At 41.5% G+C, this 22675-nt stretch overlaps 1 protein-coding gene across 4 annotated transcripts in view; it reads right to left on the bottom strand.

The window, feature by feature from the left end:
• The window catches only part of pot1 (protection of telomeres 1 homolog), a 105863-nt gene that overhangs the window by 52826 nt on the left and 30362 nt on the right, over window positions 1–22675 (bottom strand). For all 4 annotated transcript variants that reach the window (XM_056451986.1, XM_056451988.1, XM_056451987.1 and 1 more), the window contains exons 9-10: window positions 20125–20415; window positions 19870–20025 (exon numbers count right to left, since the gene is read on the bottom strand). In XM_056451986.1, the coding sequence (XP_056307961.1) occupies window positions 19870–20025; window positions 20125–20415 (447 nt within the window). The remainder of the gene's footprint in view (window positions 1–19869; window positions 20026–20124; window positions 20416–22675) is intronic.

The raw sequence follows: 22675 nt of genomic DNA, 5'->3' as shown, positions 1-22675 counted from the left end.
GATATGAAGTTCACAGGAAAGTCGCCCTAAAGGACTATAGTTGCTCATTAAGGCAGTGGTTCATATAGCATAAATAAAGGTGTGCTCACATTTGTACTTTTGCTCAGCAAAATTTTACAGAAAAAATCTTGTTCAATAGAAATCGTGTTTACATTACGCTCAATAGAAATACATGTTTAGAGATCAGGCCCCTCCGATGACAACAAAGCACATGCAGGTTGCCACATTGATGATGCCAACAGATTGTGGCATGTCTGACGATTGAGCCTTAAGGCTGATTTATACTTCTGTGTCGAGTGATGCTGTAACCCATGGCACCTCCCTTGCACATAACCTTTAATTTATACTTCTCCACACCAGGGTTTCTGCAAGTTTCATAAAGTCAAATTTAAGACTTTTTAACATCATCATCAGTGAAATTTAAGACTAATTCTGAGATAAACTCTATAGGACTTTTTTTTCTAATGGAAAAGATAAAGAGTTGTACTATTTTCATCAAAGAAATGCTAATTTACATATTTCTTGACGTCATATTTTAAATGTGTACGTAACAAAACAAGCAAACTTTGGTTTGGTTTTATAGATGCAATTTTTTAACATTTTTCAATTTAAAAAAAAAAAAAACCTCTCCAGGTCAGTGTCCTCACCAAAAATAAAATACTTTTAAATGAATGTTATTGTAAGGAATATAATTAAACTATATTGGTAAATAAAGTTAAAAACTATTTGTTAAAAGATCAATTGAGATGGATTGTTGGTGATTGGATGTTTTCAGCCTGAATGAGTAGCTTTTCATGGACATATGAAAATTAAGACCTGTTAAAATGATTTAGGACCTACAACAGAATATTTCGGTAAATTTAAGACTTTTTTAAGACCCCGCGGAGACCCTGGCGCGATGTTTTTGTTGCTTTGTTACATTTCCAAAACGCTAACTGGCAGTTGGTTTTTATTTTCCTTTCTGTCGATTTTTTTTCGTAGGTGTTTGGTTTATCTGAACGCTACAAGTAGCTAAAACTCGCTCATTTAGAGGTGGGAACCAGCATACGTGCAACAACTTTATAAACACAAAACAAAAGTTTCCATCTGGAACTCCTTCATGGGACACGACACTTGTAAACAATCGCTCCATCGGGCTTGCCGCTCTCAGCATCGCCCACGCTTATCAGTGCTACCAAGCCGACCAATCACAGAGCTTGCGATATGCGTTGTTGTGACGTGTAATTTCATTTTTTAAGAGGTGCGCTTCAGTGTTGGCGTCAGCCACGGCGAGGACTATGCGACTGCACGAAGCCTGTGCCGGACCATATGTGAGCACTTGACACAGAAGTATAAATAATATTTCAGCCTTTAAACACTTTAAGCTGATCAGCAGTGTAATCTTTACACTGGGTTCTAACCACTTTCCTTTAGTACCATGAGTCCAATCCTACATACCACACTTTAAAAGCCCTAGTTTCTATACTGTTTTACAGTATAGTCTTTTTTTTTTTCAAAATTCCAACAGCCTTGTACAGCAGTAGGCATTGTTGTAAATGTGTCACACTTTGTCTGCACATACCCCAAAACAACAATGGTGATTGAGAGAGAAGTACCATAAACATCTGGAGAACAGCCTTCAAGACGAGAAGCGCCACCACAACGTGTTACTTTTTTCGATTTGCTGAAGACAGACACCAAATGGTGCCACCGGTGTGTGCACACTTTTAGAAGAGACGTGGCATGACAAGGTGGGCTTCATGTCTGATGTGTGACCTCCTCCAGCATATTCAAGTGGCTAGTGTTGTTGTTTTACATGTTATTCTCCTGTGTGACCACAAGGAATGAGAACAGAATTAGGGGGAGGAATCAAAAGTCAAAGAAGGATTCCAGAAGTTCTAAACACATCTACGATTGTGATTGGTGGTAGCTCAAAGGTGTTAAGTAGAGATGCTCCGATCAATCGGCCGAAGATCGGTATTGGTTGATAATCACATTTCACGACTCGATCGGTACTCGCTGATCTGGCCAATCAAATGAACCAATCGCAAGTGTTTGTTTACAACCCGGGTTATATATCCACAGTGCTACAACATGTGAGCAATGTTTCCAAATTGCACTGTCAGTAAAATTATATGTTCATTCCACTGTGGTGACCCCAGATTAATAAAGGCCCTAAGCCGAAAAGAAAATGAATGAATGAATGAATGAATAAATGAATGCTTCTGACCATAACACGTAACATAATTAATTTATTCTCATAGATCTCAAGATCTCATACATAGAGGGAAATGTGCTTTTGCAATGGTAAAATTATATAAAGCTTGAAGCATCAGAATCAGCGCTTGGTAACGGCTGATCACAATGACAAGGAATCGGTATTGTCTGATTGTCTGCAAAAAACCTGATCTGAGCCAAGGTTATAATAGTTTTGGATTTTTTATTAGTTTTAGTTTTTATTTCATTTTGACTTTTTGTTTTCAAATTCAGTTAGTTTTAATTAGTTGTTATAGGTGGATTTACTAGTTTTTATTAGTTTCTATATTTTGAAATTGATTAGTTTTAGTTTAGTTTTTATTAGTTTCACTATTAGTTTTAGGTTTTCAACAAGATTTATTTATTTATTAATTTTTTTAGGTAAATAACGATATTTGTTAAGTGCAAGATTAAAAAAATCATCAAAATAAAGATTGTATAATAAAAACTCAACCAAAGATAAATTTTTTGAAACATGTATTCAGAGGACACATGACCACTATTATGTACCACTACCATCTACCCATCCTCAAGTTCAAATACAACAGCCCACAAGATAGCAGCCCTAAGTACAATGTGTGCAAGTCTGCTTCTGAGGTTAGATACACAGTATGGGAAGTTCTGATCTTTAACGCGAACCAGATCTTTTGGGACCAAACATATGTAGTCAGCAATCATCATTTCAGTCACTTAAAACATCACCATGACCCGAAAAGTTCTTTATCTTTAAGTTTTCCAACCCAACCTACGCAATTAATTCAATTATTTAAATTTCATAATGATTTTCTGTTAAGAAATAAACTTATGTTTCACCAGATCCTCTCATTTAAGACCTCAGTTTACCTGCGCTGCAGTTTAGTTGTTTGTGTTCGGTTCACTTGCTGAATCACGCATGTGCAGTATTATTGGTTCTACGGTTCTCAAATCTGATATCAGTGTTCTAATAACTGAATATCTTGGGAAATTGGTTTATTTCTAATCAGAGGGGGTATCAGGCTAGTTAAAAAGTAAGTAGTTTGTGGATAAGGGCTTACTGGAGAGGCAAATCATTTCAAATGATTCAGTTCAATTTGATGAACTAGTTCAACCGGTTCACTTAGAAGATCTGGTTAAAGAGAACAATTAGTTCGCGATCAGGATCACTTATACGGAAATAAAACTTATAATGGGCACAAATGTGTTAAATTAACACTTTTAAGTGTCTGCTGGCATCGTATTTAATATGTCACCGTGCTGCTGCCTATGGCATCAGGATTACAGACTGTGAGGTGCCGTATGGGTCAAACACCTGCAGCACGAAGTAAACAGATTTCCTATTAAAATCATACAGTAGGCTTAAGTAATAAATACATTTGCGAAGACGAAAACGAAGGATGTTTCGACTATGATTAAAGTTAGTTTCAGTTAGTTTTTTTATGTGCACAATGCAGTTTCACTTAGTTCTAGTTTTTTGAAAAACTCTTGTTTTACTTTTATTTCAGTTCACGAAAATGTTTTTTCAAATCTAGTTTTCATTTTTTTCATTCGTTTTCATTAACTATAACAACCTTGATCTGAGCATCCCTAGTGTTTAGGAGTCAAAATCAACTCTTGGCACTTACTTTGGTTAGCCGTTTCGAACTTTGTTTTGGCCAGATTTTGTTCATAATTATGTCATTTGAGTTCACTCTTTGGTTTCGTTAGAAGTATAAAGGAGCCTTTAAACCTCCATACTGAACAAGCAACAGATCAAGCAATACGGTATAACATGATACTGTTTCATCGTCTGCCAGACCATAAAGTGTATCACTGTGCTCTTTTGCAAAGCCTTCATTGATAAAAGCTTACACAGTGAACTACTGAACAATCAATACAGCACCATCCCATAATATTGTGGATACAACAGAGAAAATCATAGGGTGAGGGAGATAACTAGGACTGGATTATAATTTTAATTTTAGAAGTCTAAGGGCCCTATCATACACCCGGCACAATAAGGCGCAAGATGTGCATGGCATGATTTGTTGCTATTTTAAGACCAACACAAGCCTAATTTTCATGTTTTGCGCTACGTTGTTTAAATAGCAAATTCATTTGCGTCACTTTGTGGACTCTTGGGTGTGCAGTTCTAGAAAGGAAGTGTGTTAAGGTGCATTGTTGGCATGTTGCTATTTTGAAATAGACTGTGCCATTGACCATCTAAGGGCCTACTCACACTATGCTATCCGAACCATGCCCAGGCCCGTCTCCCGGATCGTTTGAGAAGTATGAGGGCTCTGAATCTGACTCAGGCACGGTTCACTTGGCTGGCACAGTTGGAAGACAAGATGTGAATTTTATTAATCGGCGAGATATTTGACTCAACTGAGCTGAGCGAAAGCGCTTCTCTACTGAACAGTGCATCATCGATGACTTAAGCGCGCTCAGGCCCGAATGTAATATAAGTGCGGGCCGTCAGGGGAGACGGTCAAGCATGTCGTCGGGACAAGCGTGCTTCAGCCCGGTTCAAGGCAACTGTACATAGTGTGAGTACGCCCTAAAAGCTGCTCTAAAGTCCAGAGCAGGTTGCGCTATGCGAATGCTTACACATTGCTTAATACACACAGGATGTGCAGCAATACACATATCTTTACATATCAAAAAAAAAAAAAAAAAGAATAAAATGTTACAAAAATTTTTACAAAAACCCCTACTGCCATGCCTTCTTCATCTCTTCTTCATCTTCACCTATTTTTCATTTTTTTCATGACGATCTTTAATTGTATAATGTTGTTATTATTGACAGTATTATTTATTACATGCATATTTTTATTTGCTTTAAAAAAAAAAAAAGTTTAAATTTGTCCAAATGTCGGGTTGGACAATACTGACATATGCATCAACATATGGGGCATAAGAATAGGATGTGTGTTTGGATACAACTAAAAAATAAATAAGTTTTTTGAACGCACTTTGTTATTGTTCATTCATTCATTTGCTGGAAAATAAAACAGAATTTAGAAATGGTTTTGAAACAAATCTTTGCGCTTAACAAACGAAATTAAATATGTAGGCTAATGGATGTCTTCAGTAGAGTGCGTACAACACCGTTTCCGGTAACACTTTATAACAACTATACGCTGAATCATTTGTTAACATTAGCAAATAGTGAATTTATTATCTGTTAAGCATTAACTCTACATTAACAGATGTTAGTAAGCAGTTTATAACTACAAATGCTCTATTCTTGACATAAAAGCACATAAATAATCTGCTTAAGAATTGTATTTTCAAACTTTGTTAATTATATTTTTTTCATTACTAAATTAGGTATTGCATTATTTACAAACCAGTTATTTGAGAGTAGTTGCTGGTTTTTAAAGATTATTCAGAATGCGAAAGAAGTAAATGATTAATAAACAAATTTCAATTAACATTCATATATCTTATTATTCAGGTATATATTAATAGTTAATTTGTATGGTAATAAACGATTTATTAACTCAACTTCATCCAGTTTTGTGACCGAATCTAAAGTGAGGACTATTTATGCTTTATAAATCCCTTATAAATGACAATTAAAGGCTTTGATATATTCTAAACAAGAAAAAAGAAAATAAACGACTTCACCGTAAGAACCGTAAACGACTTCAACATGTAAACTGTATCAAATGATAAATAAATCTTTGCAATCTTAACTAAAATACAAGTTCTGTGCAGTTTAAACTTCACAAAATAACTTTAAATTGTTGCATCATATTATATTGTTAAATGATTATATTGTTATTGTTTTATCCAATTTTATATTATATTTTGACTCCTGTTTTTATTTTTAAATTGTACAGTAATATTACTTTTAAGATACGATTGCAAAGATGTATTATTCATTTGATACTAAGCCTTTAATTGTCATTTATTAGGGAATGACAAAGCATAAATAGTCCTCACTTTAGATTAGGTCACAAAACTGGAAAAAGTTGAGTTAATAAAGCATTTATTAACATACAAATTAACTATTAGTGAATACCTGAATAATAAGATATAAATGTTGATTTGAATAGTTTATTAATCATTTACCAAATCATTCTGAATGACCTTAAAAGTCACCAACTACTCTTAAATACAAATGATTTTTAAATAATGCAATACTTAATATAGTCATAAAAAATTAATCAGTACCAAAGTATGAAAGAACAACCATTTTTTATGTGCTTTTAAGTCAAGAATAGAGCATTTGTAGCTGCAGTTATAAGCTGCTTACTAACGTCTACTCGTGTTGAGTTAATGCTTAACAAATAATGAATTCACTATAAAATAATGCTTAATAGATGATTCATAGTGTGTAGTTATAAACTGTTACCACATTTTCTTATCCCCGAAAGTAAAGTAGTAAAGAGTAAAAGTAAAGTAAAGAGAAAGTAAAGAGGCCGAATGGAGGAGGCTAATTCTTTATCCTCGCACAGATGGTTAATAATAGCAAAGGTGTGGCGCAACTGACTCTTAAAGAAAATGTAAGATCAGACTCTGATGAGTTTAATGCACGTTATGCTCAAAACACACATAACTCATTAGAAGAACAAGCACAACCCTGTTAGATCATGCACCAGGGTGCAGAGCGTATTTTTCCTTCCTTAAAATCGCAAAAATAGATTCGGACAAGCCCTTAATGCTTTTGCACCATCCGCTTTAGACTTTGCATCTAGATTGTTAAAATAGAGCCTTAAAACTTTTAACCACTAAAACCCTCAAACAAATTTTGATAAATGAGGATAAGTTCAGCAACTGTAGGAAAAAACAACATGTCACTTCTGTAATGTTCAACAAATAAAAAGCAAAATACTGTATTCCATAGATATTTATCATAAAAGCAGGGTGCGCAAACAGTATCAAAAGCTTGATGCAAAGTCTCTCAGATACTGTCACTATGAAATAACATTCATTCGTGCACTGCTCCAGTTCGTGACGAAATTATAAATAAGAGATAGCATAGGCGTAAAACGCATCTCACAATGGTTCCCCTAACTGTCAGCAAAGACTGGTCCTTTATCTGTAGGTAAGAGTTGCTGATGCTGGATATCTTTCTTTCTGTCACTCTAACTGATAGCTTGTGGCTGAAGAGATACTTTAACAACATCATGGACTGTGGGTGATGGATAGGCCAGTTGTTTTGTACTGACATAGTATGGGAGGCACCACATACAAGACAACCATATGAAGAACTGAGGATCACAGTACAGGTCTTTGAAACTGCACAGTAGAGGAAGTAATTAGAACATTCCTATAAGTATCCTCATTATAAAGACACAGCAAAGGAATTCAGTAGAGTATACTGCTAAACAGAAGCTCTAACATAGAGAACTTGCATAGTCAGCAACTCGCTGTTTCCTTTTTTTCGAACACTGTTCTCTCCACCCACCCTTGTTCATAATTCACACAGTGCATATACAAAAGAACCATTATGCTGAGAGCCAAACAAAAAATTACTTACTCCTTAGAACAAAAACTAACACTCGTACATCAGCGTCCACTTCAAACTATTGAAATGATAAATCAAATATGCACCGCAGTTATATTACAATAAAAATGATTCATTGTGCTTTTAATCACGTATCCAAGGTTCCAAGTTTTTAGCCCCTCGACTGTCATTGAAACAACTATGCATTACCAAAATAAACAAAAACAATTTGGGTGTTAAAAAAGTAGGATAAAAGGCAGGTTCCTGTTTAAATATTCATAGAAAGGATAATGGAAAAGGAAGACAGAAGAGATGGAGATTAGGGTTAAGCCGATAAAAGATATTATATCAAATCGTGATCAAATTTATGTCAATAACAATGATAAGTTCTGATTTTTTTACTCTATATTGATCTAAGGGCCAATCACACAGTAGAAATGTGCAATAATGGCAATCTGAAAGTGTGTTGATATTAGAGATGTATCAAATTTGCAGCCACTGAAAAGATGTTATGCCATTTAATGGACCCTCTATTTTTTGTAGCTTTAGTCATTGCTGGGGTACTCTTTCAAATTTGAAAGCATTAACAACTTGTATTGAAATATATATCACTATCATTCAATATGGAAAATAATTATCGAGATTGCATTTTTGCCATATCGCACAGGCCTAATGGAGATTATGTTTCAAAAGTCGTAATACGACATTTAGTTTAAGAGGACACTTTGGCTTCATTAATGCTGCGTTCACACCAGACATGGAAGAAGCGTCAAGGGCGAGTGATTTACATGTTAAGTCAATGCGGGACTAGACATCCTGTGGTGCAATACGCGCAAATGAGGCGGCGCGAATGACGTGATTTGGCGAATGAAGAGGCACGAGTTGAGCGTTTTGCGCGATTGACGCACTTAACGTGCGTATCGCATGTTTCACATGAAAGGGCAGACAGTAGCCCTGCCCATCACGCGAATCCCCATTTGTTGAGAAGTGAATAGACGCACAAATGAAGCGGATTGACGCACGAATGAAGCGAGTAAACTCAAAATGTTCACGTGCGAATAGCACAATTTATCCACGCTTGCCGCGTCTGGTGTGAACACAGCATTATACTGCATGGTGACTCAATTCTGACTTTTTTCTCCCATCTTTTTTTTTATCTCGATACACAAATTCTGAGTTTCGATTGATACAGATCCGATCCTGATACTGTACCATTTTTTTCCCCAAGTAGGAATGCTCAAAATAACCGATTAACCATTAACCGAAAGGGTGCGTTTGTAACCAATTAATAGTATCAATTAAATGATTTAAAAATATTATTTTATATTTTTAAAGTTTGGCTGCATAAGGGGTCGATCACCGCGAACACGGTTTTTGTGTGGAGAGGTGCATCTTGCGTAATGGTTTACTAACGGTTTTATGTGCTGCTTATGTGCCCTGCGCTACTCGCGTTTTGGCGTTTTAATGATGGAGGAGAGACTAGTGGTTACAGTTTCAAGTCATCCAGAGCTGTATGACTTTACAAATCTTGAATATCACAATGTTATTAAAAATTACAATTATAACAACATAGACAGCAACACTCAATCTAAGCTAATCAGCTAAGCTGATTCAGTCATTTCCTAGTGACCAAAAAAAAGAACACCGCACATCTTTTTTCTTTTTAACAATAAAGGCAGTGCAGGGCGCCTCGCGTTTTTGGAATGGAAAAGCGTGTGCAGGAACAGTAACACACGCAACCATGCATGCCCACAGATGTATTTTTCCAAAGAAGCAAAATGAAAGAAGGATATTTCTGGTCACTGTTTGACATAGATGAGTTGACACAAACCAGCGCTGATGCTGATGGCCTCTGTGCTGCCTGGAGCCACGTCATAAACTCAACAAATAGGCTATTGATGATTTAGTGTAGGATGCAACCAACAAAGCAATCTTTTTCCATTTGGAAAATTACAGTTATTAATAGTTCTTATATAAAATAATTGGTTAAATAGCCTACATAGCCTAATCCACCAATCAAACAAATATAAAGTTTTTCTTGATTTTTGTATAATGATAACTCTGCACTAAACTGAGGCTTTCATTTTACAGCTTATAAAACATGTATGCAAATTAATGCAATATCATATGTAAACAACAAAATTTGAAAATACTATGTAGTAGCCTATACTTTACAAAAAGTCACCAAATGAGCCTTAAGGTTCATTATCAATGTTTTTTATTACATGCAGCGCACACGAGTCATAATCATAATTAAGAAATCAAAATCTTTACAAAATCTTTAAACTAATGACTTCTACTAAAAATCTTTATAGAGGTTTTGTAATATAATACTAACAGTGAAGCATTAATTAAATAGCGTTCCGTGTTTAAATAATTTCTGTGGAGCAATCTATTTGAGGTAGCCTAATATTTTTATTTGACGGAAGAAAAAAACATGATTGGACAAACAGCCTATGCTGGTCCTTTAAAAAGATCCAGTCAGTGTTTTCGTTTTTTAATCTAAATTCGTCATTTAAGTGAAAAAGATCTAGAGCAGTATTTATTTATTCTTTTTGTTTCGGATGGGGAACTTCAATGCTATGTGGAAACTTCCACTATGGGGATTTCGTCAGAAACCAATCATCTGAAAGAGTATAAAAACAGGCCAATGAAATGCCAAAGAGTTGGCAGCGTCAGCGTGCACAGCTGGCGTCAATGACAATCAGTCATGCTATAAAGACGCAGCCAGTGCCATGCTCGACATCCTTTCGCTTTCAGAGCCTTTTCACGAAGCTTCTGAGAGAGTCTTTGAGGGTATCTCCAACCTGTGTCTACAGGGAGAGATTGAGAAGCAGCTTCTCCCGGTCCAGAGCGCGTATACGCAGTGGCAGATGGTCGAGCTGGGTATTTCTCCCTTGCCTGGCGTTCTTTGGGTCCGGTCCTCCAAGAGCGGTTTGTATATAGGAAAAAATCTTTCCTAAAAGAGCAACACGGTCGTGCAGCGCGTCTTTTTCAAGACGTCACTCCAACCGTGCGTTTCTGGATGCGGTGGTTTCCTATCCCCGGATGATGGGCACGAGCACAGCGTTTCATGTCTGGGGGTCCAGCCTGTTAATGCGGTGCTCGCAGGCAGTGCATGCCATCACTGATGTCATGTCTGTTGCGCATTTAAGATCGCGGCTCGCTCTTGCAAAAGAGCCACCCACCCCAGTTGTCCCCCGCACTGCGGTTGGCACTCGGGCAGATCTGAGGGTTTCAGTGGGAGTAAATCCGCCGCCCCCTGGCCGCGGACCTCTCGCTCCTCCACGCGCTCCATCCAAGCTTAAGGTGAAGAGAGGCGCTCCGTCCTTGGATGGTCGCTCTCTCACCTGATGACACCGGGGGTCAGATGTCCATCGCTGCATCGGAGGATGGGCTGTCATTGTCTGATGAGGATGCGAGCCCGCTCGCTCCCTCCCTCCGGGGTGGAGAGCGCGGCGTTGGCATCTAAAAAGCAGACATGATGGCCGTGCTTTCTCGGGCTGCTTCGGCCGTGGGTCTGGTGATGGTTTATCCCCCAGCCCCGCGGCCGGACCGACTAGATGGGTGTGATGTGGAGGATATAAGGAGGCAAGACCTTCAAAGCCTCCCGTCCCCTTCTTCCTGGAAGTGCACAGTAAACTCACGCAGTCTTGAGGGCACTTTTTTCTGCCCGATCTGCGTGCGCTTCCATCCTCACCATCCTTGGAGGTTGGGCTGTCAAGGTCTGACGAGGATTCGAACCCGCTCGTTCCCTTCGGGACTATGAGCGCGGCGTCGAATCCAGAAGCAGACTTTGCGGCTGTGCTTCCCCAGGCTGCTTCGGCCGTGGCTCTGGAGATGGTTTATCCCCCAGCCCCGCGGCCGGACCGATTAGAGGGGTGTGATGTGGAGGATGAAGGCGAGACCTTCTAAGCCTCCCCATTCCCTTCTTCCTGGATGGGCACAGTAGGCTCACGCAGTGTGCTGCGTGCGCCTTCCCCCTCACCATGCACGCTATGGCCACCTACCAGCGCTACCAAGCGCAGGCGCTGGCCCGGCTGCGCGAGGATGGTTCCGACCCAGGACTGAGCATGAGCTCCGCACTGCAACCGACTATGCTCTTACAAAAAAAGTCGGCTGTGTGTGCCCTGGGAAGGACGATGATCACATCCGTGATCCAGGAATGCCACCTCAGGCTAAACCTGGTGATGTGCGTGACATTGACAAAGTTCGCTTTCTTAACTCACCCATATCCCAGGCTGGCCTGTTCGGCGACACTGGCGGTGAATTCGCCCAGGAATTCATGCCGGTGATAGAGCAGTCGGAGGCGATGGGCGAGGTCTCTATCGGCGGGATTGTATGACCGCTCCCCCCCGCCGAGCCATCCACATCCACTGCTTTTTCGCCGAGGACACCCGCCTGCAGCTTTGCTTCGCCGCACCCGCCTGCGCCTCCGGCCACGCTGCTGCCCAGGGCGCCGCTAAGTTCGGTAAAACGGACCGCGAAGCGTCCCTGAGGTGGGCCATCTGGGGAGGAGGGAATTTGCTCTTTCCCTGCTGGAGGGCGGGGCACTTTATTTAACGGCGTAAAAAAAAAAAAAAAAAAACGCCATCAAATCGTCAGTGAAAGAGCATTTTTCACCTCCTCCGGATGTGACAGCCCGAACACTGCCAGTCTGGGACGCTAAGCCTTCCAGCTCGCAGGATCGGTGCATTTCGCCAATGGCTCACGGAGCGCGAGAGAACGATCTCCTTTCTCTCCACTCCCAGCCCCTCTTCTGGAGTTTGAGTGCGAGACGAGAACATCTCCTCTCCTGCTCTCCTGTGGGACCCCAGCGCTCCCCGGTCGAGCCCACGCACTCCACGCTGTCCCGCCGCTGGCACGTCAGCGATCGTGCGGGTGGGACCATTTGCGGGGGCTCTGCCTGCCTGGTTAGCCCGGGTCAGCCCATCGGAATGGCTCATCCATACGACCAGACTCGGCTATGCGATTCAGTTTGCGAAACGGCCTCCCAGGTTCACAGGCGTGTATTTCACCAGGGTCAGTCCTGCGTCCGCCCCTGTCTTGCGAGAGGAGATTGCTGTCCTCCTGGCGAAGGATGCAATCGAGCCGGTCCTCCAGCCGAGATGGAGCGCGGGTTTTACAGCCCGTACTTCATCATGCCTAAAAAGAGCGATGGGCTATGGCCAATCCTATATCTGCACATTTTGAACCGCTGCCTTCACAGGCTGCGCTTCGGAATGCTTACGCAGATGCGCATCACGCGATGCGTTCGTCCTCAGGATTGGTTTGCAGCAATAGATCTGAAGGACGCGTATTTTCATATCTCCACACTTCCACGCCACCGTGGCACCGTCTCTGTGGGTTTTCACCAAGCTTGCGGAGGGTGCCCTCGCGCCCCTTCGGCTCGCCGGCATCCGCACGCTCAATTATCTCGATGACTGGCTAATTTTTAGCCCACTCTCGGGAGCAATTGATTATGCACAGAGACAAGGTACTCCGGCACCTCCGCTCGTTGGGGTTTCAGGTCAACCGAGAAAAGAGCAAGCTCGCCCCCGTGCAGAGCATCTCCTTTCTCGGGTTGGAGCTGGACTCGATCACTATGGAGGCACGCCTCTCACGAGAGCGTGCCGAGGTAATGCTGAACTGTCTGAGAGAGTTTGACAGGAAAAAAGTGGTCCCCCTGAAATTATTTCAGAGGCTCCTGGGGCATATGGCATCTGCAGCCGCGGGCACGCCGCTTGGATTGCTTCATATGAGACCACTACAGCATTGGCTTCACGATCGGGTCCCCAGACGCGCATGGCACGCGGGCACACACCAAGTGACTGTCACTGCGCTGTGTCGCCGCACCCTCACCCCCTGGAAAGGACCCCTCCTTCCTACGGGCCAGTGTGCCCCTAGGTCAGGCGTCCAGGCATGCTGTCGTTTCGGCAGATGCCTCCAGTATGGGGTGGGGGGGCTGTGTGTAGCGGGCATGCTGCTGCGGACCTATGGAGAGGAACCCAGCTGCATTGGCATATCAACTGTCTAGAGCTGTAGGCAGTGTTTCTCGCTCTGCGCTGCTTTTTACGGGTGCTGAGGGGGCAACACGTGCTGGTCAGGACGGACAGCACGGCCGCGGTAGCGTATTCCATCCGGATGGGAGGTATACGCTCCCGCTGCATGTCTCAGCTCGCTCGCCGTCTGCTCCTCTGGAGTCATACGCGGCTGAAGTCGCTGCTTGCTATTCACACCCCGGATGGGCTCAACCGTGCGGCTAACGGGCTCTCACGGCAGCTCCTTCCCCGGGAGAATGGCGACTCCACCCCGAGTCTCGGGGCATGCGTAAGTATGCACTTCCCCCAGTGAGCCTACTCGCGCAGTTTCTGTGCAAGGTCAGGGAGGACGAGGGGCAGGTCTTGCTAGTTGCGCCCCCTGGCCCAACCGGTCCTGGATATCAGAACTCTCCCTCCTCGCGACGCCCCCCCTGGCGAGTCCCTTTGAGAGAGGACCTACTCTCTCAGGGACAGGGCACCATCTGGCACCCTCGCTTAGTTCTGTGGAACCTCCACGTGTGGTCCATAAGACGCGACGAGGAAGACTTAGGTAACCTTCCGTTGGCGGTGATTAATACCATCACTCAGGCTAGTGCACCCTCTACGAGGCATGCCTACGCCCTGGAGTGGAGTCTATTCACTGAGTGGTGCGCTTCTCGCCGAGAAGACCCCCGATCTTGCCATATCAGTGTTGTACTTTCTTTCCTTCAGGACAGGTGGAGCGAAGGCTGTCGCGCTCCACAATGAGGGTTTACATGGCCACCATCTCCGCTCATCATGATGCGTGGATGGCGGCACCGTGGGGAGGCATAACCTCATCATCCGGTTCCTCAGAGGTGCGAAGCAGATGTTTCCACCCCGCCCCCCTCTCATGCCCTCTTGAGATCTCGCGGTAGTGCTATGAGCCTACGTGGGGATCCCTTCGAACCACTCGACTCAGTATCCTTGAGATTTCTGTCCTTGAAGACAGCTCTGCTGGTCGCGTTGGCATCGGTTAAGAGGGTTGGGTACCTGGAGGCATTTTCGGTCAGTGACTCGTGCCTAGAATTCAGGCCGGCCTACATTGTCCTGAGACCCCGGCCCGGCTATGTGCCCAAGGTTCCTACCACGCCATTTAAGGATCAGGTAGTGAGCCTGCAAGCGCTGCCCGCGGAGGAGGCAGACCCAGCCCTTTCATTGTTGTGTCCTGTCCTGTGCGAATATATGTGGCCAATACCACACTCAGAGCCTTAGATCCTCTGACCAGCTCTTTGTCCGTTACAGTGGTCGGCAGATGGGAAGTGCAGTATCTAAACGGAGGTTGGCCCACTGGATAGTGGATGCCATCTCCCTCGCTTTTGAGCCAGGGTGAGCCGTGTCCCCCGGGGGTGAGAGCGCACTCCACACGGAGCATCGCATCCTCCTGGGCGTTAGCATGCGGCGCCTCTCTGACAGACATTGTAGAGCTACGGGTTGGGTGACACCCAATACATTTGCAAGGTTACATCTGCGAGTGGAGCCGGTTCCTCAAGGGTATTAGGTAACCCTTGGTGATTGAGGAATCGATTCGTTTGAGGTGTCGAAATACGCTTGCCGCGCCACTCTCCCTAACCCGGAGATACGTGCGCTTTTTCAGCTTTGTCAGTTAGTTCCCCATTTTTTGGCGAACCCTGCAGAGTTCCTCCAAGGCCCCCAGCACCTGACTCAGTGGAGGAGTCAGGTGTTGGCCCGTTACGTTGTTGGCATGCCCGCTGGTCAGCCCACGTTCTGGGTAATGGTGCCTGCTATGCGTGATCCCCGCTGGCGATCCCATACGTTCAATCAGCCACGGTATAGTCCCCCCTTCTAGGGCAGGCTCGTGTCTTCCCTCCCCGCTAACCATCCTTATGCAAGGACTCCCCATCTCTGGACTAGTCCATAGGTTGTCACCAGGTCTCCCCTCTGGGTAACAGGTGAGCTCCGCAGCGTCCTCCCTATCGGGACTGAACGCTTTCCCAACGTACTGTTGTATCAAACCTATTTTACTGGGTTATTGCAACTCCCCGAAAAGTATAACTGTTCTGGAACAGGTAAGTGAGGGCCAGGGGACACGTTGGAAGACTGTGTCTCGGGGCGTTGTAGGTGCGCTCGCTCTACTGCGTGGCACACCCTTCGCCAGGGACGCAGTAAGGTTCTTTCGTTGTGGAGTTTTCCATAGATTTCCCCATAGTGGAAGTTTCCACATAGCATTGGAGTTCCCTATCCGAAGGGGAACGCTACGGTTACTAAAGTAACCCTTCGTTCCCCGAGGGGGGGAACGGAAATGCTATGTTCCTTCGCCACAACGATTGTCCCTTAGCTGTTGAGCGTGAAAGTCCCTCAGCTAGAAAAGGATGTCGAGCATGGCACTGGCTGCGTCTTTATTGCATGACTGATTGTCATCGACGCCAGCTGTGCACGCTGACGCTGCCAACTCATTGGCATTTCATTGGCCCGTTTTTATACTCTTTCAGATGATTGGTTTCTGACGAAATCCCCATAGTGGAAGTTTCCACATAGCATTTCCGTTCCCCCCCTCGGGGAACGAAGGGTTACTTTAGTAACCGTAGCGTTTTCTATGCTGCTGAAAACACTGCAGGTGCGTGTGTTATGCTTTGCAGGTGCGTAAGACGCCCTGTTATGTTCTGTATGCTGTTCGCATGTTAAAATAAATCAGTATTTTAAAATGCAATATTTAATTTGTCACACAAAATAGCCACGTCAATAATTAATTCCCAAGCATAATACAGTTTCTTTAGCTCTGGTGCTAAACTCAAATAATATATCTTCTTTAGTAAAAAATAACAGACCTTTAGGCCTATACATGACAGACGGCACAATCTAAAAACATGCTTGCTGTAAACTAGGCTACATTATTTGAGCATTCGTTGTGACATTGATCTGTTGTGGTCCAGCTTATGTTCCCTTTTTTAATATTAAGATTTTTCTTTGAAATCTGCAATAGGCTACCACTATTGACATAGTTGGTAAAATAATCAGCCTTTTAGCAAAGCCTGATATTTTCTACAGGTTTGATGCAGACAAAACTAAACCATCTGAGGACAGTTTTACTTATTAATCCCTCTCCAAATCTCACCGTGAGTGAGACGGAGAAAGTTCAAAACAAGGTCCGCTTTAATGCTTCAGCGCCAAAACACAAACTGTCTGTTAAATAAAATATTAATATAAATAAAATTCCAGAGTAAAGATTCAGACTAGCCTATATTAAGCTAAATAATTTTCTGTTAATGACAGTCCATATTGCGCCCGTCAGTTTTACTTTTATTAATTTAATCAACTACCTCGACCACAATGGGCCAGGTTTTACAAACTATTCGCAGTCTTAAAGTATTCACCTCAGAAGAATAAACACAGTCGGAAGGATGAGAGAACAAACTCATTGTGAGAATGTTCTTACAGGGTGGCGCACATCACGTCTGCGCATGCAGCCGGCACATGAATGAAAGCGCTTGATGCATCGAAGACACAGTGCGCAGCCGTTTGGTACCTGCAGACATTTCCAAAACAGCAGCTCCAATGTATTATTGAGCCTTTTCTAAGATAGGCCTACTTTGTGTGTGAAGAGCAGGTAATAACCCTCTCTACTCCAGTATTGCGAATGCGATCTGCTGATCTAACAGACACAGCACAACATGATTTAAAAACAGCAATGCACTCCATGTTGCAGGTCAAAATGAACCCATTTAATGCAAAACTAAATGCATTTCTCCACTGATTACTTCTACTAACAGGAACAAATTGTCTGGGAGAAAGTTTTTCCTGTTGTCATAATTGTGACAAGCAGTTTGAATTGTGAATGAATGAAGAATGATTGACAGAAGCAGCGGTGGAAACTCTGAAGTGAACATGAATTTAACCGCCTGAACGGCTTCAGAATATTTGGGATATAGTAGGCATACATGAGGGATATAGTAGGCATACAACTTTCTAGATCCTCATAATAGGCTACCTACATGGCTTAGTTGGCTTATAAACACAGAATATAGCGCATGTGCAAGATCGGATTTGGATCGGGATCAGCTGACCGATACCCGATCCAGCAAAAATATGCAGTATCGAACCGATATACATCCGATCTGCAAGAGAAAGCTCCTGATTGGTTAATGTGGCGCGAATCTCCACTGAAGTTCAGATTTTCCAACTTGAGCGATAAACACGAAAAACACACCTTAAGCATGTAAACGCACAAAATGCTTAATTCGCACAGCCTCATTCACACGTATCACACTGCAGGATGTCTATTCGCGTCTTTGCATTGACATGTAAATCGCGCTTGACACTTCATCTGCATCTGGTGTGAACGCAGCATGACACTTTCATTTCGGAACAGACTTCAAGAGTCCCAAACCTTAATTTTCATACACGAGTAATTAAAAAAGTTAATTCTGTCATGTAGCACAAGTATTTAAGCAAGTATAATGAGAGAGAGAGAGAAAGAGAACGCAACATCCACCATGTAACCAATATAAACTAATATAAAACATATATCACGTTCAAAAATTACACCATGGACATGACGTTAAAATACCTACTGGTTTAAAAAGGCCTAGATTAAACGAAGATGGCCAAATGATAACGTTTCTGCCACAAAATATAATAAAACAACTTGTCAAAAAGAATTAAAATAAATAAACCCAGAGAACAGATTAAATACAGGAATAGAGAAAAGGGCGCTCTTTTTTTATCAGCTGTTAGTCAGCGCTCTTTTTTTTCTGGTCATTGCGCCTCTGCTGTGTAAATGCAGCCAATCGGATAAGAGTCATTTTTAAAAGATGATGTAAGCTGGTCATCAAAAAAATACAGTCACAAAATCTGAATTGGCCATCAAGATCTGCAGTGTAAATGCAGCCTTTGATGGGTCTTCACAAAGGATCCTGGAAGGGTAGACACTTTAAGTGACAGCAGCAAACACAATCAGTAGACTGATGTGGAGTAAACCATCTTTCAAATAAAGCATGAGAAGATGTGCCCACAAAAGTCGTAGCGGACACCTTATTCATCATTAAAGGTACTGGAGTGGGTGCGTGGCTCTCTTGTGCTGGATGGTTTTTGCAAATATTAATAGTAACAGCGTCAAAGAGAACACTCATGTGGTGGTGGATGTAGGCTGATCAAATGACACTTCTGAAGGACAGGCGTTTTAGTGAAAGTGCACCCAATTTATCCCCCATTAAAGCTTGCCAATATTTAATCTTAACTAAAAAAAAAATTTCCAACAGGAAACACAATATTGCACAGAGCGAGAAAAATAAGTATTGAACACGTCATGATTTGTCCTGGTAAATATGTTTCTGAACGAGCTGTTGACATGAAACTTGACCCAGATGTTGGTGAAAACACAAACAATCCAAACACAAATAAAACTAAACAAATATATTTCAGAAAAAATGTGTTACAATAACAATAGAATGACAAAAGGTGAAGGAACTGTACTGAACTAATGAAATGTATTTGATACTCTGTAGCAGTTTTTTTTTTTTTGATAATGACAAGCTCAAAAAGCCTATTGTACGTAGAATGGAGTCACTTGCATTGCACAGGTCTGTTTTTCACCCAGATTTTAAAAGTCTAAAAGTCTTGACAGTTCTTTGGGTCTCGTCTATGAACTCTAAAGTGTAGTACTTATTTTCTATTGGATTTAGGACAGGAATTTGTCTGGGTCATTGTCTTGCTAAATGGCAACCCTGGTTTCATCTTCAGGGGCAGGGTTTCTATCTAACTAAAGATTTCAGCTGCTGTCTGGGCTTTCCATGCCCTTTTAAACCTTCCTTTCCTCATGTGTTCAATACTTTCTCCCTGTGTCATTTCAATTTAATACACATAACTTACTTTCTACACTAATTAGTTTTGATTTCATTTCTATGTGTAGATTACTCCAGTTGTTACAGACATCTGGTGAAAATGTCAAGTCGATAGCACCTTTAGAAATGTTTTCTGAGAAAAATTATGCACTTAATACTTATTTTACCTCCTGTATCTATAGAACAATGGTTTTCGACCCTGCTCCTGGAAGAGGCTTCTGAATAGATTAGATCCATCACAAATTTTGGAAATGAATAGTAGGCATACTTCCATGATTAGCTGATTTATTCTTGTTTAAGGTTGGATATAAACTCTACAAGACTGTGGCTGTCCACAAGCAGAATTGGACATTGTTGAGATAGAATCAACAGCAACACTCACCTTTAAGTCTCGAGCTACCTCCAAGTGATTATCATAGACCAGAACGTTGGCTGTCAAATTCATCTTGTCTTTAGCAAGAGTGCATTCACCTTCCAATTCATCAGGTGCAACTGCAACTTTCAACAAGGGATGCTGACACCTGGTCCCGTCCCACACCTGATCATATTGGGTATTTGTTAGTCACAAAAACTGGATTTGAAAATTGATTATTTTGAATATTACGATAACATTGAAAGTTAAAATAGAAGAATGCACCTTCAAAAGGATACATCGACTATCCATGACAGCCTTGGCCAGCAACTGGCAGGTAAAATCAAAGTACATGTGGGGCTGTACTGAGGAAAGGGAGGTGTTAAGGTCACTGCATAAAGACTGGTTGGCAGCCCACTGGCGAAGCTTCTGAACTGTGCGCTTATCGGCTTCCCCAAAGTAAAATGATTTGCTCGAGGTACGGGGGACAATTGGGCTGTCAATAATTCCATTGAATGTGACTGTGGACCAACCGAATGTGTTCATGAGTGTGATGGAGTCTCTGAATGTTTCTGCCTGGGAGAAAACATAAAAAGATATTCTTAGCCAACTAAAGACAGTGGGACTCCATACATCAACTGAGAGACCAAAGTATTCTTTCTTTTGTTTTGTTCTTTCATGTGTGGGTGTATACACTCTGTGTCCCCTCACCTTTAAGAGTGTGTACACTTTTTCTGTGTGCATTAAAATCAGAATCCATACATTGCATGTGATGTGATATTCAAAATAATGCACACAATTCTTTTGAATTTTCTGCTCAAATTAGTTTTGTCCACAAGGGGACAATATTGGCATAGTTTCAGTCAGAAAAAAAAATGAAAAGGTAACCACAATACTAGATTAAATCACAGCAATACTATGTTTACATGGACCTTTGTAGTTGGAATGAAATCCTTTCAAAAAGAAGGCTTAAAATCAGAATCGTTGTCCAATAACACTTGACTGTGAAAGAAGTTTGAAATTAAACAACAGTCATCTAGTTTACTGTACATTACTACACCCTATCTATGCCTTAGGTTGTAACCACCTCTTCTAATTCTTATAAAATATAATCAGAGGACATCAAATTAATGGGGATTGGCAATTAAAGGGATAGTTCACACCCAAAAATAAACATTTATTTACTTTTTATTCACCCTCAGGTGGTTCCAAACCTTTATGAGTCTCTTTCTTCTGTTGAACACAATAGACATTTTTTGATGAAAGTTGAAAACCTGTAACTATTGACTCCATAGTAGGAAAAACAACTCCTATGAAAGTCAATGATTACAATTTTTTAGATTTCTTCAAACTATCTTTTGATTTTAACAGAAGAAAGAAACTCATAATGGTTTGAAACAAGTAAAGGTTGAGTAAATGATGAGAGAATTTTAATTTGGGGGTGAACTAACCCTTTAATTTATGTGGTTACTGTCAGGATTCTGCCACTCTGGTTTTGTTCATTTTTGTTTTGGTGGCAGAGTCCAGACACTAGTCCTGTCTTGTCTTGTATGTTGTGCTCGGCTCAAGTTTTCTCAGGTCTAGCACTCATTTTCTGTCATTCTGTGTCATTTGTATAAGCGCCGTCTCAACTTCGCTCGGGCCATGCACAATCCTGCTTGACATGGGCGCGCTTGACGTGTCTGGGCGTGCTTAAGATGTGCGCTCTTGTCCTGGTGTTTGTGTTCGTTCTGTCTGTAGTAGGGCTGCACGACTAATTGTATTATTCTCATGATGACAATATTTGTGGCCCACGATCAATAATTAAATATTGATGCGATTGTACAGCATAAAGACCAAGCCGGAATTTGAATGGGTGGAGTTTATGGATTTTACAGCATCACAAGCATAGGTGACTGCATCTAGATTGCAAGTGTTTTTTTCCGAGGAATGCAATGTTGATCAGGTAGCCTTTGCTCCTGTTCAGTCCAAACTTCCCAAAAGTAACACAACAAACCTTAATAACCACATCATCAGTGGGTTATTGAGCTCAGTACAATTCTGCTTTGCCTTTTTCTATGCATTGCTAACATCACTAAACCAGACAACATTTGTTTTATAAGTTAACCAAATATTCACGGAGACTCTGAGACAAGTTATGTAAACAGGAGACACTGTATCCAATTGGTTCAATGTAAAAAAAAAAAAAAAAAGTAATTGTGGCCCTGTTCATGTGGGCCCAGGTTCGTTTTCATCAATTTGATGCAACTTTTGTTATTTACAAAAAAAATAATAATTAATTAAAAGTTTCAGATCAATTAACTCAATTTATAAAAAGACTAGCCTATTTTATGCATTAAATAATGAAATATATAACTGATTTCCTTAATTTCTGATTAGACCATGCCCTTTATTCTGTTTTACAGTTTTAATAGGTGTATATGTGCTTTTTTTTAAAAACATTCGTTTAACAAATATTTTGGCACATCGAAAGTAATTAAATTACCTGTCTTTTGATTAAAAACTTTATGCAAAGGATCAGGAATTGATTGCACGAGTACAAAAAAAAAGTAATCATCCAAGACATGCATCGCTCTCATCGCCAAGCTTTCGAGGATAAATTTGTGCCCGAGTGCTGCTTTGAAAAGAATAAAACTATTAAAAAACACATTAAAGACTATACACATATAATAAAACATTCACAAAGGTGTATCTTATGGAAAAACACCAATTTACGGGCGCTGCTTTTGTATATAATCACTGGTGGGACACTAAGGCATATATATATATATATATATATATATATATATATATATTTAATGGAAATGGATTCTTTGAAAGGCTGTGTGTTCATACA

Source organism: Danio aesculapii, chromosome 25 (genome assembly GCF_903798145.1).
Source record: "Danio aesculapii chromosome 25, fDanAes4.1, whole genome shotgun sequence".
In the NCBI taxonomy this organism is placed as follows: Eukaryota; Metazoa; Chordata; class Actinopteri; order Cypriniformes; family Danionidae; genus Danio; species Danio aesculapii.
Note: the sequence above shows the minus strand (reverse complement) of the source record. Positions and strands in the feature narration are given on the sequence as shown.